This window comes from Lathamus discolor, chromosome 24 (genome assembly GCF_037157495.1).
Source record: "Lathamus discolor isolate bLatDis1 chromosome 24, bLatDis1.hap1, whole genome shotgun sequence".
NCBI classification, from domain to species: domain Eukaryota; kingdom Metazoa; phylum Chordata; class Aves; order Psittaciformes; family Psittacidae; genus Lathamus; species Lathamus discolor.
In genome coordinates, this window is record NC_088907.1 from 919,568 (window position 1) to 941,154 (window position 21,587).

Below are 21,587 nucleotides of genomic sequence, written 5' to 3' on the forward strand. Positions count from 1 at the left end.
GGTGGGTTATTTTGTTGTTTTCTCTTGGTTTTTGCACGTTTTGGGGTCATTTTCGTCACATTCTGACTCACGGATAGAAAAAGACACAACGCGGGCTGCAAATAAATTAAAGAGGATGTGGATGGCAGCAGGATCAGGCCCGGGGTGTAGCGGGGGGACACTCGCATGGGACACATGGAACCGGCTTCGACTCGGACACAGTCACGGGTGGGATTATTGCTGAGACCCCGACGCTGTCGTGGCACTGATAGGCCCCGGTGTGGGGGCTTTGGGAGCCCAAAGGGCGCCCAAGGCAAATCCGGTTACACCGCAGCTGGCTGAGGAATGAGGAGGATCCCAAGAGCTGAGGAATGGGGAGGATCCCCCTCCTCCCCCCCGCCCCAGTGACCAGGACCCACAGGGAGGTTGGGAATAGCGGCAGCATGGGGATGGGATGGGATCAAGCCAGGTGAGTGCGGCCGGGGTCATGCAGCCAAAGGCCCCTCCGGTGGCTGCATCCAGCTTCTCCCATCCCGGTAAGGGGCAGATGAACCTCGGCCTCTGCTGGTGCCCAGCAGGATGATGGCAGTGATGGTGCTGATGCTGGTGCTCACTGGCCCTGGTGCCCAGCAGGATGATGGTAATGATGGTGCTGATGCTGGTGCTCACCAGCCCTGGTGCCCAGCAGGATGATGGCAATGATGCTGCTCATGCTGGTCCTCACCAGCCCTGGTACCCAGCGGGATGATGGCAATGACAGTGCTGATGCTGGTGCTCACCAGCCCTGGTACCCAGTGGGATGATGGCAATGATGGTGCTGCTGCTAATGATGGTGCTGCTGCTGGTGCTCACCGGCCCTGGTACCCAGCGGGATGATGGCAATGACGGTGCTGATGCTGGTGCTCACCGGCCCTGGTACCCAGCAGGATGATGGCAATGATGGTGCTGATGCTGGTGCTCACCAGCCCTGCTGCCCCATGGCCGTGTTTTGTTCTTGCAGACCAGCTCCTGCCCCCAACCCCGCGATGCTCCTCAGGAACCAGCCCCAATCCTGCACAAGCAGCAGGGAAGCCACTTTCCGACCTCATTCCCCCTTCTCAGCCGCTGGCACATGGAGGAGCCTGAGCCCATCACCCAGCTCCGGCCTCAGGAGCCCATCCCAGAACGCCGCTGCGCTCCCTAAGTCCGTGTGAAAACACCCAGAGCCCAACCGAAACACAGGGAAAATCAGGAAATGAAGAGCTTGCAGCGGTGGAGAGCTCCTTGTGCCCGGAGAGGGGTTTCCCTGCAACATTCCTCCTTTTTGCCTCTTTTCCTTCTCTTTTTCCTCCTTTAATTCTCCTTTGCAGTCAGTGTTCAGACCCCACACTGGGCTGCGTGTGAGGACACCTTCGCGAGTGCAGCCACCACTGGGAGCACGGCAAAGACCCGGATCCATGCGGGGTTTGTCCTGATCCTGGGGGGTTCCCACTCGTGTCCATGGTTCCAGCTCCAGCCCAATCCATTGTCCACAACCCTGCGGCGGCTCCGCTGCCATCCACGTCGTCCCTCCTTCCTCGGTCCATCCTGCCGTTTATCCCAGTTGCTTAATGCCATAAACATGAAGTTCACAAATGGAATTATTATTAATAATACTTAGTTTAAGGGCTTTAATACAATAACAGAATTTTAAGTGTTAATGGGGGGGCTGCGTTCATCTTGGCCGGGGGGGGGACGGGACGGGGGCTAAGTGGCCGCGTCCCTCTGCTGTGACCTGACCATCTGAAAGATGTTCTGAAAGAGAAGGAAAAGGAGAAGGACATTAAGGAGTGTGGGGAAAACGGGATGGGGGCTCCCAGTGCAGTGGGGTTTAGGGGGGGGGGCACAGCTCTGCATGGCCCAGCACCGATGTGATGCTCACCCAGTGCAATCCCAAGCTCTAATTCCCCACTGCCTCATCCCGAGCTCCTGGCCCATCACTGCGGGGCAGGAGGGGAGAGGATCTGCCCTTCCCTGTGCCCAGGGCTCCCAGTGCTCCACTTGGGAAAGGCAGGTTGAAAAGGAGCAGAGGGGATTTAGACGCCCATTCCTCAATGGGGAGTTGCCGTGGCACTGACCGCAGGGCACGGGTTGGGAAGGGGGGCCCAGGGGAGCCAGCCCCCCAAGGCCAAGCTGGGATGATTCCCCTGCCCTTCCTCTTGGGAAGTCCCGGAGCCGAGGGGTCAGGGAGCTCCAGCAGCAGATCCCAGCTCCTCCAAAGGCTGCCCCACAGGAAAGTGGCTCAGCCTGAGCCGGAGACTAAAGCAGGGCAGGAAGGAGGCCAGGAGCCGCGCTGGGAATCAGCTGGATCCCCCCAGCAAGGCCCGTTCCCTCCCGGCTCCACCAGCATCCCCCCTCCAGAGAAGGGCCAGAAGCTGCGAATAACCCAGATTCCACTCGCAAGAGCCAAGCGAAAGGAGGACGGAGCCGGGCCGGGGGTCACTGGTGCCTGCCCCCCCCCCACCATGGCACAGCTTCACCAACGTCCCCAACCAGAGCCTGTTCCCTGCAGGAAGCCAGCGCCAGCCCCAAGGGGACCACGAGGGTCCCCCCACGAGCTGGGGGTTATTTCTCAGCCATCGCTATGAGCAGCATCTGCGGCTTGGGAGGGGAGTCAGCAGCTCACAGAGCACTAAACAGACCCGAAACGCAGCTGCCAGAGTCCATCAGTCTCTTTATTTTACGCTGGGGAGAGGAAATTACCAAGTGACAGGGCAGAAATAGCCCTGACCTGGAAAGAACCTGGGAAGAGCGGCTGGAAACAGCACTGGGGGGGCCGCACCGTGCCCCGAGGGCAGGTTTGGGGGGGTGGAAGCTGCGTTGATGACCCAGAGCAGAGCCCCGGGGACACCGCCAGGAGCTGCAGCGAGAGGAATCTCTCAGATGTGTGTAAATTGAACGGGAGAAAGAAATCTTATTTCCTTGTCAGGGAAGTGATGGGAGGTGGAGCAGGGAGGAACAACTGAGTTCAGGGGGAAGGAAAAGCAATTGCCCTGGTTTCCTGCTCCAGATCCCCCTTCCTGGGGGGCACGGTGGGGAGCAGCACAGCCCAGGGGCTCACCCCGAGTGCACTGGGGAGCAGCAGCGCTGTGTAAAGCAAACCGCAGCTCCCTGCTCCTGCAGCGTAGCCCCAGCGAACCCCTCTCAGCATCCCCAGGCTTTGGAGAGGCGACATCAAACGCGTGCTACGTGCGTGCAGGGTGACACAGAACAGGGGCAGGGCTGCACACAAAGCCTAACCCCCCCCCCCCCCCCACGCAGGGATGTGGGGCTCACCCCACGGCGGCCACAGGATCTGTCTGGCAGAGGATCCCACACCCGCGCTGCGCGGCTCCTTCCGGAGCGCTTCCCACACCGTCGGCTGCAGCTTTCTGCTCCGGCAGCCACCACAGCACCGCTGCGGGCAGCAGCTTCCCGGCTCCCCCCGCGCCTCCTCGCTCTCACCCCAAACAACCTCCAGCCATGGCCCAAGTTCAACCTGAAGCTGGAGCGGGGCACTCGGGCAGCCCCCGGAGGTGCTGTGAGCCCCAGGGCACCAGGACATGTGTGAGCTGCAGTAAAGGCACTGCAGAACCAGAGACCGGTGTCTGGCAAGTCCCTAAAGATCCTTGCCCCACCGCTGGGGAACAAGAGCAAAGCCGCAGCCACCAGGATCGAGGTCCTGGTCCTTGAACAGAAGCACAGAGCCAACGCGTTTGTCCCTTCCACACTGTGCCCTTCCCTCCCCACCACCATCCACTGCAGCCCAGTGCTGGGCACCCAAAGGTGGGCAGAGCCCAGCAGATGGGAGAGATGCATCCAGGTCAGGAGAGAGGTCTGGAAGCTCAGAGCCATCTCCCTGCCACGACAAGCAGCACTGGGTACGTTACCCTGGGGGTTCCCTTCAAGGAGGAGCCCCTATGGGAGGACACTAAGAGGAGCTGGGTCCTGTCCACATCTACACTAAGAGGAGCTGGAGCAGAGAAGAGGATCACTACATCTGCAGAGAGCGGCCAGACTGGCTCAGAGAGCAGAGGTGCTGTTTGCTTTCAGCCCAATTACCTTGCTGCACATATTGTCTTTACTGCAGTTCCTGTTATCCTTGTCTGCTGCCTCCTCCTCCACCTTGACAGGGAGAAATAAAACGGGGATAAATGAAAAAGCAGAGCTGGGGGGGGGGCGGGAAGAGATGGGGCAGCCCGTGCTGGCAACAAGAACAGGGGTGGGAGGCCAACAAGAGAGTAGAGGCTGGAAGTGGGTGGGTTCTGGGAGCAGGTTTGATGGGAGGAGGCTGAGCAGGCACCTCAGGCTGGGATTCGGATCCTCGCTGTTCCTCCCAGCAGCTTTGTGCTGGAGGCTCTCACAACCCTTCCTGAATAATTCAGCAACCTGCAGAGTCCCTCTGGAGGAGACGTTTTGCCATGGACATTCAGGAGCCGGAGCCTGGGAGCTGCCACCCTGGGCAATCACAGCTCCATGAGGCTCCCAGCCCCAGGAAACACCCTCCACCTACAGAGCCCTGGCCTTTGAGAGCAGCCGGGTACCCCCGAGACCTGGAGCACTGCTCCAAGCTCCCATTCCTCCCTGGGAAGCTGCTGGTAAGGACCAGACAGAAACGCTTGCATCAAAAAGCCTCCTGTAAAAGGTGAAGCGGTTCCCTTGCAGTGATGGGTTCTTACCTCCTTCCTCCACTTCAGCTCGCAGAAAACCCGTTCGAAGCACTCGTGCATGTAGTTGAACTGCAATGGGAAAACGGGAACATCTCAGAGCGGGAGCAGCCACAGCCGGAGCCCGGCTACGGGCTCCTCCTGGTGGCCACCGGCCCCAGCGCCAGCTCCCGCTCCAGGGCTGGAGCACAGGAGCTCCTACGGCTTCCAATGGGGAGGAACCAAGCAGGCTCCGGGCTCCAGCTCCGCAAAGCACAGGGGTACTCACATAGGGGGTGAAGATTTTAACCCATCGGGGTTTCTTCTCTCCTCGTGCGTATTCAAAGCAAAAGGCCATTCCCTCCTCGTCCGTGTCCCACCGCTGCATCTCGTCCCATTCAAATGCTATTACCTGGTTCTGAAGGAAGATGAAGCAAGGTGAGGCCGGAGCCCTCTTGGGAAGGGGAGGTTTAGGGCAGATGGGGCAGTGGATGCCCCGTGCAGCCTTGCAGGAGCTGAGGAAGCAGCTGTGGGAGCGCTCACTGGCACACAGAGAGCAGCCAAACCAACCCCTGCTCTCAGACCCACTGCCAGGACCCCCCCAGAGGCTGGTCAGCACCAGACCTGAGCCCCAGAGCCTTGGGGACATGGTGCTGGTGGCAGCAAACCCTCACCTCCAGCTGCCCCTCTTCAGTGCAGGCGTGGAGTTTAAAGTGCTTGATGCTGATGGCTGTGATGACGTGGCCCTTCCGCCGGGAGTCACAGGAGCAGTGGGGGAAGATGATCTCGTTGTAGCCCTCACACGTCCTTAACATGTTTAAATACTGCAGAGGGAAAGAGCAGGTATTAGATCCTGAGGCCTGCACCCTCCTTGCTCCTCACCTCGGGAATCCCTGGCTTTGCCCCAGCCCAGGGAGGACGCATCCCTTCCATGGGAAGAGGTGTGTGTATGCTGGGATAGACCCTTTCCAAAGATTCAGATCCATCTTTGGCCATGAGAAAGCTACTGGGATGAGCAGAGACCAAAGAGCCGTGAGACAACCCACAGGAAGAAGCATCTATTTACTGATCCTTCTCGTTAGTTAATAATTCATTGTCTTGGCTCAGCATTGCAGGTGACCCTTCCAGGGCCCACCCCAGGCCAGGCTCCCAGCAGGGACAGGCTCTGAGGAGGGCTTTAACCCAAGAGCAGCCAGGCTGGAGCAGGGGGATCCCTCTCGGAGAGCACAGGCGGGTGCAGCGAGTCAGGGAAAGTTCATTTGGTACCAGCAGCCCTGAGCAACCCAGGAAGTTATTTACAAGTCAGATTCTTCTGCTGTTTGATCTCGGAGCCAAGCCTGTCTGGCAGATGAGCTCAGGGCAGCCCAAGCCAGGCGGGCTCCCCGCAGCCCCTGGGTTTGCTGGGCAGTGATAAGAGGCAGAACCCCCCTGATCAGTCAGTGAGCTCTGACACAGGGTTTGCCACCTGAGAGGAATTCTGCCAGGTAAAGAAAGAAGAAACTAAAGCACCAAAGAGGCAGCAACTTGTGTTCCAAGTGGGCTGGGACCCACCCCCCTTGGCTACCCAGCACCAGCACCTCAGAGGCAGCCTGATGCGGAAAGAGACCTTTAGCTCTCAACTGCTGTCCCTGAAGGGCTGCAGGTGAAGGATTGCCACACCATGCTCAGCACCTCACCCTTCAACAGACAACCCACGAGGTTTTATCTCTGCCTTCTTTGGAGCCGAGTCAATGGGGGATCTTGCCAAGGACAAGCTGCTGCTCAGACGTGCCAGGCACACGGGGTGGGTTTGGTGCATGCAGCCACCGACCCTCGGGCAGGTCCCAGCCCTCTCCTGGCATTCCCATCTGTGCTCGCTGCCAGCACCTCCTGTGCTGGGCCCACACCCCCATCTCTCCCAGCTACTGCTTTCCAGGAAAGGCTGTGTGCATAGAATGGGTGGGAATGGACCTTGAAGCTCTTTAAGCTCCAACCCCCTGCCGCGGGCAGGGACACCTTCCACTAGAGCAGCTTGCTCCAAGCCACATCTAACCTGGCCTTGAACACTGCCAGGGATGGGGCAGCCACAGCTTCTTGGGGCACCCTGTGCCAGCACCTCCATTCCAAACACAGCATCGCCAACAGGAAGGAAAGCAAACAGGACAGGTAGGATAACTCACCATGACCATCTTTCTCTGCTCACACAGCTTCTGTAACTGGTAGGACTTCTCCTCTGCTTTGATGTAGCCTTTCTTGACATCATCAACAGCCTAAACAGAACAAGGGAAAGGAAACCCAGGAGGTCAGACCCCTGAGTCACAATGCTTTGCTTTCCCTGGCTGGCCCTGAGGCTGCTCTGAACCCAAATCCACAGCCCCAGAAGGTGACCAATGTTCCTGGAGAGGCAGAGGGATGGAGAGGCTCACAGAGGTGGTCCTTTGCATCACTGACTCCTGCCATGAGCCTCTGCCTGCCCTGAGGAGCACAGAGATGCTTAAGCATCTGGGCAGGCTTCGGAAGAATGTCCCCTGGCATCAGAGGATGGGTCTGGAAATGGTGGTACCTGGAATCCTGTGTCTGCCTTCAGGCATAGGCAAACATAGGCTGGTACAACCCTTCCATTCCAGCCAGCTCCAGCAGAGCAGAGCTGGCTTCTACCCACTGTGCTGCTGGAGCCTTGGCATGGAAAACGGGCTTTTCCTTCAGGCTGGAGCAGGTACACAGCCACTTCCCTTCGCTCCTCAGCTGCACACCCCAGCAAGGGCTCCTGCCCCTGGCACAAAGCAGCCTGTACAGCTGCCAGCCACTGAAGAGCCAGTCTAGGAGATCCAAGAATTTGACAGCTACTATTTTTATTTCACTTTGTACCAGGGGCTGGTACAGGTTCAGCTCAGACAGTGCTGGGACAACGGTGTCTGAGACAGAGCAGGGTTCCTCTTACTGCATCCTTTAGCTCTGGGAAGGCAACTTCTCCCAATGAGAGCAGCAGAGTCCTGCCTCCCATGTAGCTGTGGCATGGCCACAAGTTCACCACAGCACTGCCAAGTCACCCAACCATGGACTTCTACTCCTTGAAGTGCCCCAAGCAGGACTGGCCCTCCCTGTCACACTCTGTGCCCAGTACACCAAAGGATACTGGTGCCTGGAGTAGTCCTGGGAGTTGGGCACTTGTGTTGCCTTAACTCCAGTTAAAAAACAGTGGACTTGGCAGCGTTGTGTTAATGAGTGGACTCGATGATCTTAATGGCCTTTTCCAACCTAAATATTCCTACAATTCTAAGGAGAGCTCTCGGGCACCTCACCTGATGGAAGAAGTAGGTGACTGCCAGGTCGTTGTCGTTGAGGAGAACCTCCTCTTCTGTAGTGAAGAGCCATTTCCGGATGGTCAGGCACGTCCCTGGCACCGCCGAGGTGTAGTTCTGCACGTAGAGTTTGTGGGGGAATTCGTTGGGCGCCAGTTTGCGCACTGGAAAAAGCACAGGACAGGTAAGTGCGTTGCCAGCATCACCAGCTGTGGCTGCAGCCAGATGGGATCAGGAGCCAGCTCTGCCCCAAGGCTCTTTCTTACCCACCCTCATCAAATCCAGCTTTTCCCCAACACCCACTTCCACAGCAGCAGACTCTGAACCCCACCGGTCCCCTGCAATCACCTCTGTTGCATGAGGCTGAGCTCCTCTGCCTGCTGAGATCTCAGTGCAGCTCTGCAGCATCGCACAACAGCCCAACTCCATCCCTGTGGTGCACAGGGAGGTCCTGCCTAGGCCTGAGCATCACAGTGGCCCTGGACCTATGCACGGGCCTCACAATGTGAGGGACTGGAGAAGGTCCCATCCTGGCAGAGCCTGGACAAACCCAGCTATGATGGACAAGAGGTGAGTGCTAGTGCATCACCTTCACCAGGCAGGGACATGGCCACTATCTTACTGCAGATGGAACTTATGGTTTCCAGTGAGTGCATCCGGACAGGAATAAATGTAGATGTTCACAGTAAGTGTCCACAAAGCACAAGCCATAAAGGTGAACCTGAGTTCCCCCTTGCAGGAATGAGGAATTCATAGCTCCAGTTGGAGTCTGGCACCGTAAAAGCCTCCCCAGGGACTGTGCCAGGTATTCCCATTCCAGGCTCCCCAACAGCCCTGCCTGGCCTCCACAACCCCACAGCATGTTGACCCTTCAGCCCTGGACTTCTCTCCCTGTGCCTGTGCCCTGCTCTGACACACCAGCACCCCGTGACCCTCACAGAGTGATGCAGACCCAGTGGCAGCTCTGTGATGCCAATGGTTTTGCAGGAGCCTGGTGAGCTCGGCTGCCCTGGGGTCAGCCTCTGCATGCAAACCCAGCCTGTTCTGCAGGATGAGTCAGTTGAGGAGGGCTTTAAGGAGCTAAAAATTGCTCTGGCTCTTCAGCCAGAACCTTGTGAGCGTGAGGAACAGCCCCAGGAATCTCTTCCTACAAGGCACAGTTTGCTGTAACAACAGGATGAGTTTGAGGCATACAGAGATGACAAGCCAGAAGGGAAGTTACCCAGCTGGGAATGAGAAACACACTTGGCTTAAAACCCAGCACAGGGGAAAAAAAATTAAACACAAACCAACCACTACACCCATTCTGTGGTGTGACCACGACATCTTGGCCTCTCTACAGCTCCAGTGAATGCAAGTGAGGGAAACCAGAGGCTGCTGTGGCCAGGAATCTGAACAGCAGCCAGAAGACCCCAGCATGTGCTGGGCTGAGGGATGGCAATTACTTAAGTGCCAAAACGATCGCCTGGAATCCCACAGCCAAGCCTCAAATACCATCAGGATTTAACCACGGAAGGAGAGACGAGAAGCTGAGATCAGGACTCCTGGTTGTGTGAGTAGAGGTAAGACCTAACAGAGTGCTGGCACTGCAGAGCTTTCTCCTCAGTGGCTCGTCAGCACCGCAGGGATTAGAAGACTCACCGAAGGAGTGATTGATCACTTCAAACAAGGCGAAGTAGTTTGCAGTAATACTGTCCATCCCAACCTTGGCAGCCACAGCCTGCAGGGCAAAGGGACAGGAAAACGGGGTGAGCAAAAGAGGAGCCTGCTCCAGGGCAAAGTCAGCTTCATACATGTTATTCCCAAGTATTCCCCAACTCGAGGCATTAGTGCAGTGCTGACTGAAGTCAGTTCTCCTTAGTTTTCCACTCAAAGTACAGGGCTCCAGCTGCTTGCAAACCCGTAACATGGCACTACCCTTAACATCCAACTTGCTGTCCTGCCACAGAGATCCATGTGTTGCTGACACACTCCAGCAGTGCCCGGAGCCACCCACCAGCTCTGAGATCCTATCAGTGAAAACTAACTCAGCGCTGGCTCTGTCCTTACGGCCGAGCTGCCAGTGGAAACACTGCTTCAGCGTGGCCTAAGGTGAGAGTTTTCCATCATCCCCATCCTCCCTGCACAGCAAAGCAGCACCACTTGTGCCCAGTGGCACTGGAGAGGAGCACAGAGAAGCAGGCAGGTGCCCAGTTAATGTCTAAGTTGTTTGCCTTGACTGGAAGATTAACACAAGGGGCTCACCTGGTACACCTGGTCTGTCGTGCTGTTCTTCTTGACTCGTACTGTCACGGCTGTGATGTCTGGTAACGCCACCCGGAGCTCCACATCCGAGACACCGTTGTAGTTCTGAGGGATGGAGAAATCAGCATCACCCCCCCTGAGCTCTATAGACCACTGACTACCTCGCATCGGCTCATTAAAATCCAACCCCCAGCTGCTCTGCTGGAATCCCATTCCAGCCTGCACCAGAGGAATTGTGACAGAAGGAAGAGGTGAGCTCTGCTCCGACCAGGAAGCTGAGCAAAATGCTCCAGACCATGATGGGCTCAAGTTTTCCATGCAGGGGACATGGCAGCTCCATGCACCCCGGAAAGGCTGGAAAGAGAACAACAGCTGAAGGGCAAACAGCAACTCACTGCTGCTGCCTGCAAGTCACACAGACTGTGCTCAGAGTGCTCACTGCTTCTGGACAAAGGCTGATGAATACCAACAGCTCCTGAATGTGAAGCTCCCTGGGCTGCCATTGGCAGGAAACCAGCAGGGAAGTCACCAAATACAGGGTGGCTTTGCAGGGTCTCCCCTTGCCAAAAGCCAGGACACGCACAAAGGCCATGGGGCTGCCTCTATCCAGCCTTCCCAAGTGCTCTCAGCCTCTGTAACAGAGAAGGTGAAGGCAGAGCTTTGGTGCCTCCATCCCTACCTCGTCCGATTCTGACAGGAACTCCTGCATGATGTCGCTCTCCCCAATGACACGTATGGAACACACTGCAGGACAGAGAGCACAGGTCAGTGGGGAGCCACGGGGATGGGGGACCTTCCCCTCCCAGCACCAGCCCGAAGGTGACGTGGAAACAACAACAGTGTGAAACAAGGCTGGTATCTCCAGCCCCTAAAACCTTCTCAGAACAGAACGCTGTGTGCTGTTGGTGGAGGGCACTGCACAGGTTTTGTTACCCTGCAGCAAGTCTGAGCTGCCTCTCACCACTTCATCCATCCAATCCAGCTACAAATGAGCTTCTTTCCCCCCCAGGTGAAGAAGTGTCTGGGAAGCTCTGGACCCCCACAGCGGCTCCCACTGAGGGTTCGTCTCGCAGCTTCCAGCTCAGTACCTTTCTCCAGGTACTCCTCCAGGCCTCGCCGCCGCGCATCCAGCTGCTGCTCCGACAGGGAGAACGGCCACTTCCCCGGCAGGCGCGGGAAGGTGAAGTTGGCGAATTCCCGCTTCAGGTTCTGGTGCAGGATGGCGAATTCCCGGTACCGCTTGGAGCAGAGCTGCCGGCCCGCCATGTAAACGTTGTACACCTGCAGGAGGAGAGGAGCTTTCCACTCGCTGCCCTGTCCCACGTCCCTTCACCTCCCTGCCCTCCCCACAGAGGGATGCGCAGCTCCCTGGCTCTGGAAAGACGAACAGGGCACACCCAGAAGAGGGAGAACCTGGTGTGTCCGTGGGGAGAGCTGTGCTCCTAACAACAAGCAGTTATCTGCGGGATAATGGTGCTCTTGTGGCAGCCTCCTGGCTCTGCCAGTCGCTGCCTGAATCTCGGGGCCAGCTGGGGCTCTGCCGTCCCTCACCACGCTTCTGGTGCTGGCAACACATGAGCACCACACAGCCAGGCTGAGCAAGGAGCCAAGCAAGGCCAGGCAGACTGAGAGGTTAAGTACACCCCACAGGCTGCAAGAAGACACAGTGCTGCAGATGAGTGTCTTTGCCCAACCTGGTTTGGGTCCCTCTCCAGCCACAGCCATTCCCGATGAGCCAGAACCAATCTCAAGGATGCACCGGTGCCAGGTACATGCTGACAGCTCCCATTACCCAGGAAGTGCCACCCACCCCAGCAGAAGAGGAAGGGAACCCAAAGGAAAAAGACTCTTCACAGCCATTTCCCCCAACATTCCCTAAAGGGAAAAGTGCTGGAGATGGGAAGCTGTGCTTCAGGACATCTGTTCCCTTTGCTTGTACATCTACCACAGATGTCCTTCGCACTTGGTGTAAAACAGGAGACACAAATACAAAAGCTTATACGAACACAATAACAACTTCTTCCTACATAATCTTCATGGGAGATGAGGCTATTCCAGACACGTAAAACAAAAGCCTCTCAGGGCTTGGTTATTCCTTTACATTTGAGAGTGAGGACGGGCAAGCCTCAACCAGGCAGTGTCGCCACCAGGCAGTGTAACTGAAGGTGCCTCCATCCTGAAGGCAGAGCACTGCCACCAACTGTCCCTCACAGCACAGAGCGGACACATCCCAGCTCCAGGCCACTCCACCCGAGCTCATACTGACCACAAACTTCTCGCCGTTCTGCTCCACGTGCTTGTACGTGGGGATGGAGATGGGCACGGCCTGCTTCTCCGTGTAGTCATAGAAGGACTGGCCCAAGGAGTCGTCGCTGGGATCCAGGTTATCCGCCTCGTGCGGAGGCACCGACAGCACTGTCAGGATTAACTCCTTCTCGCCCGCGCGGATCAGGTCCACCACTTGCTTGTGTGTGGCTCCTTCGACGTTCACCCCATTCCTGTGAAGGAAGAAAAGCCATGAGCAAGGCCAAGGTGATGGCAGAGCCTTCCAACCAGCCAGGACCAGCTCAGAGCTGAGGATGCCTCAGAGACGATGCCTCCAGTCTCAACAGCTCCACTTACACTCTGGTCTGAACTTCTCTGCTTTTCCCTTCTGCTGCCTACAGACCCAGCTCACGCTTCTCTGACAGGTTCACCATCACCCTTGATGATTTAAAACAAGTTTTGCAGTTTTTACCATTCCTCAGTGGAGGAAGCAGGAAAGCAAGACCCTTCCTCAGCTGAAGGGAGCACAGGGTTGAGGAAGCAAACACTGCAGAAACACCTCCTGCCGAGGCAAAGCCACCTCCTGATCCTCCACAGCTCCAAAGCCGACGGGGATTTCCCTAAACCGGAATTGAAGATCTCAGGTGAATGAGGATGAGAAAGCAGACAAAGAGGTTTCGAGAGCAAAAGGAAGCCACTTCGGGAGCTGGCACTCCCATCCACCAGGATAAAGCATGCAGGCACAGCTACAGGTTGGGCAGAGAAGGGATTCAGAGCAGCTCTGTGGAGAAGGACTTGGGGGTGTTGGTCCATGAGAAACTGAACATGAGCCGGCTGCAGTGTGCGCTCGCAGCCCAGAAACCAACCGTACCCTGGGCTGCATCAAAGCACCGTGAGCAGCAGGCATGGAGCTGATCCTGCCCCTCAGGTCTGCTCTGGTGAGACCTCACCTGGAGCACTCTGTGCAGTTCTGGTGTCCTCAACATAAAAAGGACATGGAGCTGCTGGAACAAGTCCAGAGGAGGCCACGAGGATGCTCAGGGGCTGGAGCACCTCCCGTATGAAGACAGGCTGAGGAAGCTGGGGCTGTTCAGCCTGGAGAAGAGAAGGCTGCATGGAGACCTCAGAGCAGCCTTCCAGTGTCTGAAGGGAGCCTATAGGGATGCTGGGGAGGGTCTCTTCGTCAGGGACTGCAGTGACAGGACAAGGGGTAACGGGTTAAAACTTAAACAGGGGAAGTTTAGGTTGGATCTAAGGAGGAAATTCTTTACTGTGAGGGTGGTGAGGCACTGGAATGGGTTGCCCAGGGAGGTTGTGAGTGCTCCATCCCTGGCAGTGTTCAAGGCCAGGTTGGACAGAGCCTTGGGTGCCATGGTTTAGTGTGAGGTGTCCCTGCCCATGGCAGGGGGGTTGGAACTGTATGACCTTAAGGTCCTTTCCAACCCAAACCATTCTATGATTCTAGGAGCACACCCGCTCTGGTGCAGCAGGAAGGGGATGCACATTCATTCCAGTTGTAGGCAAACAGCTCTGAACCAAGTTCAAACCCTCAGGGCTTTGCCCACACCAGGAGGGCAGCGGCCAAGACACCTCCGTGTGCCAGTCCTGCCTCAAGAGAGAAGGATGAAGGCAGGCAAGGTCAATCACTGTCCCACGCTCGGCCTCGGGCCCGTCTCCAGGCAGTGAGGGGCAGAGCCCTGTCCAGCTGCAGCCTGGGCTCTGGATGACCCTCACTGCAGGATGTGCTGCCCTGGCTGCACAAGTCAAGGCTGGGTTTTAGTCACCCAGCCCCAGCCAGGCTGGAGCAAGCTCCTCAGCTGGAACTTCCCATCAGTGAAGACCTCAGACCCTGCAGCTTCCCTTCTGCCAGCAGACCAAGAACCAGCGTGCTGCCAGCTTCCTCCTCTTCCTCTCTTGCACCTTCCTCAGGCCACCCACTGACACAAACCCTGGGAGGGGACAAGGCCAAGACCTTGGGCTCCCAATAATAAGACTGCCATGAGCCACTTCATTCACAAACCCCTGGTGACACCCATACTGGTCCCCGCTGCTCTGGCTGCAGATGGGATCTGCCACAGCAGCCCCATGGTCCCTCCGCTCCGCAGGTGCACGAGGCCAGAGCACTTGCACCTTTGCAGTGAGGTCACCATAGCAACTCGGTCGGAATCATATCCCACAAGGAAAGGGAACGGGAATCATCTACACAGGAGCCGGGAGCAGCGGGCGAGGAGAGGGGAGCGCTGCTTGTGTGGAATCTGAGAGCCAAATCACCCTCCCCAAGGCAGCGGGACAATGGGGTACTTTGCTCCTCAAGCTTCTGCCTCCATTTGAGTTGGAGAAATGATGCAGGCGTTACCTTCACCCTTGCAGGGGACACACACGCTCCCAGGAGAGCGCTGCTGAGCTGCCCAAGGGCTGGGTCGCTCTGTACCTCACAGAAAGGATGTTCAAATACAACAGTAGCAGATGACCAGGTCCAAGCCTTCCCTCCATGAACAGGGTCCCACAGACAGCACCCGGATCTCTTCTGTGTAGAATAGGAAATAGAGAACTCTGCAAACTGCTGCAGGATGGAGACCACAGCCAGGCACATGCAGCCTCCAGCAGGGCCTGCCAGACTTCAGCAGCACTTGAAGAGCAGCTTCAAGATTCCTCCTAACGTGGAGACGGTTACACCAGGAGCACAAGGTTCCATCACCTTGCCCTACAGCCTCCTTCCCTCGGCACTTGGCTTCCTCTTGGCCTCGCTGGGACACGAGCTGCCTGCAGGAAGGGTCTTGCTCCAAAAGACCCTGCTGGGGGGCAGAGGAGCCTGGAGTCTGCTCAGCGCGATGAGGTTAAAAGCATCTTTGAGATGGGTTTCCAAGACTCCCCCAGACCTGCTGCCTCCTCCAGTGCGGTGCAGAGAACGTCGCATCCACTGTCTGTGTTCGAAGCCCTGGACACCCATTGAGTGCTCTCGGCAGGGCTAGGAAGTGCTGGCAAACACCAGGACACCCCCAGGATGAAGCACATGCTCCACACAGCAAAATTCCCCATCATGCCAACGCTAATGAGCAACATCCCCAAGACACGGGGAAGAACATTTCACTTCTCCAATTTGTGCACGAAATGACTCATTTTCTGCAAAGACTTCTTAAAATCTCCCAACTCTCTGTCTGTCAAGAGATGACAAGGAAATTTACTGCAAGAAAGCCTGCAATAAGCTTCCTGGAGATTAAGACCATGGCCTATCTCTGTGCTTGGTTCAAAGCACACACCCAGCCGATAGAGTCCAAGGAAAAACACCCTAGAAACTACTGAAGTCATGGTCAAGGCTTTGCTTTTGCGGAGGCTCCTCCAGCCATCCCATGCTACCGGAGCCACCACAGCAAAGCATGGGCTGGAGCCCTGCTGCCAAGGGAGGACCAGCAAAGGAGGAAGGGACCCAGCACCAAGGGTAGCCTCGAAGCCAGGCGGTCATGGGCACAAACCTTCCTCAACCCAAAGCCTCCCACAGCCAGAGCAGCATCTCCCCATGCCTCGTCACCCCAGGCAGGGAAGCAGCTTTCCTCCTTTACAGCAAAGTATCCACACCCTGCCCAGCACCATTCCAGGTTAAAGAACCCCAGGAAGACGTGCGTGTAGCTCCAGCTCCTGGTTCTCGGCCAGAGGAAGGGCTCCATCCTCCATCCCCATTTCCACAGAAGCCTCTTGGGAGCATTTTTGGGGAGTTTCAAGGTGCAGTTTTACATGCATGGCTCTGGCAAACAGCAAGGGAGCCGCTCACCCCATTAATGATCACCTCTGAAAGAAGACAAAGCTTGGTAACAGTTCCCAGGGTGAAACCCTAAATACTACTGAGGAGCAACCAAGCACCAACTCGGTAGGTGGAAAGGTGTTAGTCCTGCTGAAAAAGGACACTTCAGAAGCCAAATCGGTATCAAATCCACTCTGGAAACTCAGAAGCAGTTAACTGCAATCAGCTTCTACACCAGCAAGAGGAGACATGATCTAGGTCAAGGTCTCTTTGGGTTTTCCTTCCCTGAGCCACTCGAGATGACCAGCAATGGCGAGGGCAAGCCCTGTGCCAGCAGGAAGCTGGACTCAATGCATAACCTTCCGACCACCAGGCAAGCAATGACTTTTCCCTGGTCCTTTTGCAGACCCAGCTTCTCCTCCGGCTCAGTTCAACCAAGTTCCAGGCTGTGACAGGGGCTCTGGTTTCCCGCAGAGCTCTGAGGAACATCGGCGAGCCCTCAGGGATGCTGCAGACCACACGCTGCAAACCACTGGCATGAGCTGCTGCTCCAGAGATGCCAGGGAAGAGCCCACAGGGTCTCAGGCTCCAGCTCATCCCAGTCCTGCAGTGCGGATGTCCACAAAGCTTCTCCATGACATTTTGGTCTGGAGCTGGCATTTTGCAGACACAGGTTTGAATCCCAGTAAAAGGAATCTCTCCCTCTTGTATTTCATCTGTCGCCACTTCCTCAGACTGGTGGATACGGAAGAGAAATGGGGTGTACCAAAAAAGCCACCCCAAAACATGAGGCACCAACATCCAGCACATCCCCATCAGGAGCCATCTGACCATTTCCTATGGGCACTGGTGCCCATTTGCTTCATTGCCTTGAGCTGACCAAAGCAGGAGCAGAGACCACAGAAATGGGTTTAAACTCGTCCAGCTTCAGCCACCGCTCCCGTTCCTCAGCACACAGAGAATTCCATTGAAACACGCTGCAGAAGTTAAAGCAGGGGAGATAAAAAGGCTCCTGCCTTTATCTAATTGTGGGCTTAATGGAAAACCCAGCGCACGAGGGTTCTTCATTTACCCACTGCTGGTATCTCACAAGAAAGAGACGACAGAGCCGCAGTGCTTCGCTCGAGCACAGCGAGCACCGGCTCAGAGGTGCCATCAGGAGACCCCCATTCCTCCCCGCTCTAATCTGGAGCCTTAACTGCAGCCCTGTTCGTAACGGGGGGAGATGCTGACCCATGGTAACGCTCCAAAAACATGCGCAAGGAAGCAAAGACAGAGCTGGGGAAAGCTGGGGGGAATTTGGGAATGCCACCGGGAAGACGGCATGGTCAAGAGGTGGGAGAAGAAAGACACCCATCAGCTGGTGATTAGATGGATCTTTCCAGGCTTTTCCAAAGCAGAATCAGCTTTTTTTGTCCCAAGTCAATACACAAAATGAGACTTTAGACCACGAAGAGATAAAGAGTTTAATCTCCTGAGGAAAACACCTTTTCCCAGCCGCTCCCCACGAGGGGCAGGGAGAAGCCGCCTCCAGTGGGGTTATTCCATCAGGACCCGTGCGAGTGGTACAGCCCTTCCCTGGAAGCAGCGGGTGCTGCCTTCACTTCAGCCATTTCCGTGGTCCACAAGTGACGAAGACCAACCCCCCTTGGCTGCCCCTGATCCCAAGACCCACTTGGATGGAAGCAGTGATGCTGAACCCATCCCTCCTGTATCCCTCTTGCTCCGGCGTTCCTGAGCCCAACAGGGCAAACGCAAGGAAGCTTTTCTTCCCTGTCAAGATTAGTTATGATTGTCATTCAGGGTGACAATCAAGAACGAAATTAGCTTTCATTGTGTGTCTCCAATGCCCTCAACACCCACAAACACACTACGAGCTAAGAAGATTAGAGGGCACACCACAGCCGTGCCGCAGAACCAGCCTGCGAAGGGAAGAGGCCTGAGCTGGGCGCAAGGTACGGGAGCATGATGCAGTGAAGGGACTTTGTGGTAGGCACAGGACTAAATAAATCCTTCAGGCCACACCTGAAGTGTCCTCTGGGTTGGGATGAGGACTGGGAGGAGGGCTGTGCAGAGGAAAACCATGCTCCCATTACTGCAGCCAGAAGTGTCCATGTCCCGCAGCACCACACGCTTCCAAAGCGAGCTGGGGAAGAGACACACATGAGAAACCCCATGGACACATCCCTGTGCGCCAAACACCCCATCACTCTGCAGAAGCACCCTCAGTGCTCAATTCAGTGCAATTCCTCAAGGAATTGCAATGGAACAATCCCGGCTCTCAGGCTCTTGCTTCAAAAACCTCTCTCCCAGACCAGGCTGCTGGGAGCTGCAACCAAGATCCCGCTTGGAAACCCAGAGAACACCCAACTGCACCCATCAGCACTCAGACACTGCCCAAGAGCTGCAGAGGCACTGAGCAGGCACCGGCTCCCCCAGGAGCCCCATCACTGGGCTCCAGACCTGCAACCTGGGACCATGGAACCGGGCATGGATGGAGCAGCACCGGGATGGCTGCGCTGGGGCAGCAGCGGCCGCGCCGCCCCCACCATTGTGCGCAGGGTGCATGGTGAGAGGAAGGGAAATCGCGGCTATTTTTGGCTCTTGTTTGATTGTTTTCTGCTCCCAGCTCCCAACGGCGCCGGGATTCACCGGCAGGATCTCACTGGAGCCGGGGGGAGAAGGAGCGTGCTCATGGCAGACACGGGGCCTTCACACGCCCAAGCGTGGCTGCACCGTGCCCTCAGTGGTCCGCAGGCCCATCCGTACAGCCAGGTTATCCAAAGGCAGGGCTGGTATCGGGAATGGGCCGGAGCCAACCTGGCAGCGGGACAAGAGACAATGGGCAAATGAAAAGCGACTTCTCCCAGGAGATGAGAAGCAGCAGATAAAGCAAGAGGAAATCCCCCATCCTTCCGCCACTGTGGCTCCCTGCCCTGCACAGGGGAAAGCCAGGGGGGCAGAGAGCAAGCACCCCTCACGCCCAGCATTAACCAGCACTACCCGCAGGTATCCTCTTTCAAACACCAGGTTTGGCCACAGACTAAAGGTCAGGCTCAGCCAAGACGCCAGCAACTGAGCCCTGACACCAGCACCAGCCTCAAAACCCACCTCTGAGCTCAAACCCTGCATTGCAAGTGCTCCCCCACAGTGGGCAGGAGGGAGAACTCCTCGCAGCACACACCAAGCGCTCCCCTGGTCAAGAACCGCTGTTCTCTCAAGCAGAAGCTCCAGCTGCAGAACTCACCCCCTGAACGGTTCTTCTGCACACAAGAGACTGAAGTGTGAAGCATCTGGGTCACACAGGAGAGCCCCATCCCAGCGCTGACCCCGAGAGGGCATGGGCAGCTCTAGCCACAGGCCAGCCAGAACAGATCCTCTCTGCCGGGCTCAAACACATGCTGTTGTCCTTCACACACTGCAGCCTGCAAGACTGGCAGCAAAGCATTCCTGCTGCTATGAAATCCCTGTAATTAATAAGTAATTGAACTCAACCAACTCAGCATGAAGTACAACCATGGAGGCATCAGGAGGCATCCGCAGCTCGGCAGGGGCAGAACCACCCCCAAGAACCGCAGGACAAAGGGGAACATCCTGAGGCCACGGAAGAGATTTCACCAGTGTCAGCCCACAAACATGGCTCGGAGTTGAAGGGCTTTAGTGGGGAATACAAGTTTCAACACAACCAAAGCATTCCCATGGAAAGACGCTTCCAGGCTCACATGACAAATCCCACTCTCCAGGACAGTGATGGACAACCCGAGGTCCCGGTGACCGAGAGGGATTAATCCCAAGCAGCCGGGTCCATCCGCAGCGTGTTTCCATCCCTGCTGCCAAGCCACCAGCTCCAGCCAGCACCTCCCAGAGGCTCCCCTGCCCGCCCCACGAGGGTCTCACCGCAGGCTGAGGGTGGGTTTGCACCCTCCCACCCCTCTCTGTGAGGGCACCCCCAGCTCAGCACCAGGTTCTGACAGGCCCTGCCCCTGCTCTTCGACCCCTTCCTTCCAGCCCCCTCCTTTCCCATCTCCAAACCCGCTTCCCCTCCTTAGCAGGGATCTCTCCTGGGAGCAGCTTTTCTCCAGGAGCTCCGTGTCTCCCCCCACCACGGCCACCCCGTTCCCTGACAGGGAGGCAGACCCATGGACGCGACTCCTCCTGCTCTGCCACCCAGGGGATGCCCCCACAAACGAAGGGATGGGGAAGCTCTTCCAGGGATGAGCTGGTGACGGGGACCCCAGATTCACCCTCCAAGAGGGGGGCTGGGACCCTCTGACCCTGCGCACACCCCACAAAGTGGCTCCCATTGCCCCCCCCCCGACACAGAGGTGTTCCTCCAACCCCCTAAGGGCTCCCAATGACAGAAACCTGGCCCAGCCCCCCAAGACCCCCCTAAGCCCTCAGGGGAAGACAACCAGGCCAAGCCCCCCCCCCAGTGACCCCCAAAGCGCCTGGGCAGCACCTCCGCAGAGCCCCCCCCAAAAGCCCCTGGTGAGGGTGGAACCAACGAGCCCCCCAGCACCTGCTGAGGCCCAGACACCCCCACAACTCCCCCCCCGGCCCCAGCCTCGCTCCCCATCACAGCTCCCAGACGGCCCCCTCCAAGCCCGCAGCGAGGCTCAGCCCCCCCCCACCCCAACCCGGCCCTCCCGCAGCGGAGGGGGCGGCAGCGGGGGCGCGGCCCCCCCCGTACTCACACCTCCAGGATGCGGTCCCCCTTGCGCACCCCGGCGCGGTCGGCAGCCCCGCCGCCCAGCACGGCGCTGACATGCTGCAGCGGGGCGTACAGCTCGCCGTTGATGCTCCGCAGCTGCCCGCCCTCGCTCACTTGACCGCGGACGTTGAAGCCGTAACCGGACTCCGATTTGACGATGCGGACAACGCGGGGCCCCCCGGGGCCCACCGGGGCCCCCTCCCCGCCGCTGTCCCGGGGCGGCGCCGCCGAGCGCGGCCGCGCTTCGCCCTCCTCGTCCGCCATCTTGGCGAGCAGCGCCCGGCCGGGCCGTCACGCGACTGCCGCCTCGCCGGCCACCGTACGGCGACCGCCCCCCGCTCAACCCGCAGGGGATGACGGGAAGTATAGTTCTGAACAGACACACCGCCTCCTCCCGCGGGGGACGATGGGAATTGTAGTCCGGCGCGGGGGCTCATGGGAGTTGTAGTGCTGCCGCCATGGCAACGGCGCGGCGGAGGCGGCCCAGCACCGAGGCATGGACACTGCGGAGAAGGACCTGGGGGTGCCGGTCCATGAGGAACCGAACATGGGCCGGCTGCAGTGTGCGCTCGCAGCCCAGAAACCAACCGTACCCGGGGCTGCATCAAAGCACCGTGAGCAGCAGGCATGGAGCTGATCCTGCCCCTCTGCTCTGCTCTTGTGAGACCTCACCTGCAGCACTGTGTGCAGTTCTGGTGTCCTCAACATAGAAAGGACATGGAACT

The 21,587-nt window shown here is 57.6% G+C and overlaps 1 protein-coding gene across 5 annotated transcripts; it reads right to left on the minus strand.

Annotated features, from left to right (window-relative positions):
* Positions 1–1,034: 1,034 nt before the first annotated feature.
* Positions 1,035–21,172, minus strand: SNX27 (sorting nexin 27). 5 transcript variants are annotated; one of them, XM_065660016.1, is made up of 14 exons: positions 20,846–21,172; positions 12,414–12,645; positions 11,236–11,428; positions 10,827–10,891; positions 10,148–10,252; positions 9,545–9,623; positions 7,904–8,067; positions 6,782–6,871; positions 5,297–5,446; positions 4,912–5,040; positions 4,656–4,715; positions 4,280–4,434; positions 4,039–4,101; positions 1,035–1,564 (listed from the first exon to the last, which is right to left on the minus strand). In XM_065660016.1, the coding sequence occupies exons 1-14, from the start codon at positions 21,124–21,126 to the stop codon at positions 1,336–1,338; spliced, it is 1,995 nt and encodes a 664-aa protein (XP_065516088.1). In that variant the 5' UTR covers positions 21,127–21,172; the 3' UTR covers positions 1,035–1,335. The 5 variants fall into 5 exon arrangements, with proteins under 5 accessions (XP_065516088.1, XP_065516092.1, XP_065516089.1 ...); XM_065660017.1 differs by lacking the exon at positions 1,035–1,564 and adding an exon at positions 1,599–1,752 and having other exon boundaries at positions 20,846–21,171; XM_065660020.1 differs by lacking the exon at positions 4,280–4,434 and having other exon boundaries at positions 1,466–1,564; positions 20,846–21,170.
* Positions 21,173–21,587: the final 415 nt, after the last annotated feature.

Bases quoted from the DNA above. Each gene is read 5' to 3' on its own strand.
- SNX27 (XM_065660016.1), bottom strand. From the start codon at position 21,126: ATGGCGGACGAGGAGGGCGAAGCGCGGCCGCGCTCGGCGGCGCCGCCC. The intron at 12,646-20,845 runs GTGAGTACGGGG...CTTCCTTCACAG, and splicing joins GGGGACCGCATCCTGGAGGT to GAATGGGGTGAACGTCGAAG. The intron at 4,716-4,911 runs GTGAGTACCCCT...TTCCCATTGCAG, and splicing joins TTAAAATCTTCACCCCCTAT to TTCAACTACATGCACGAGTG.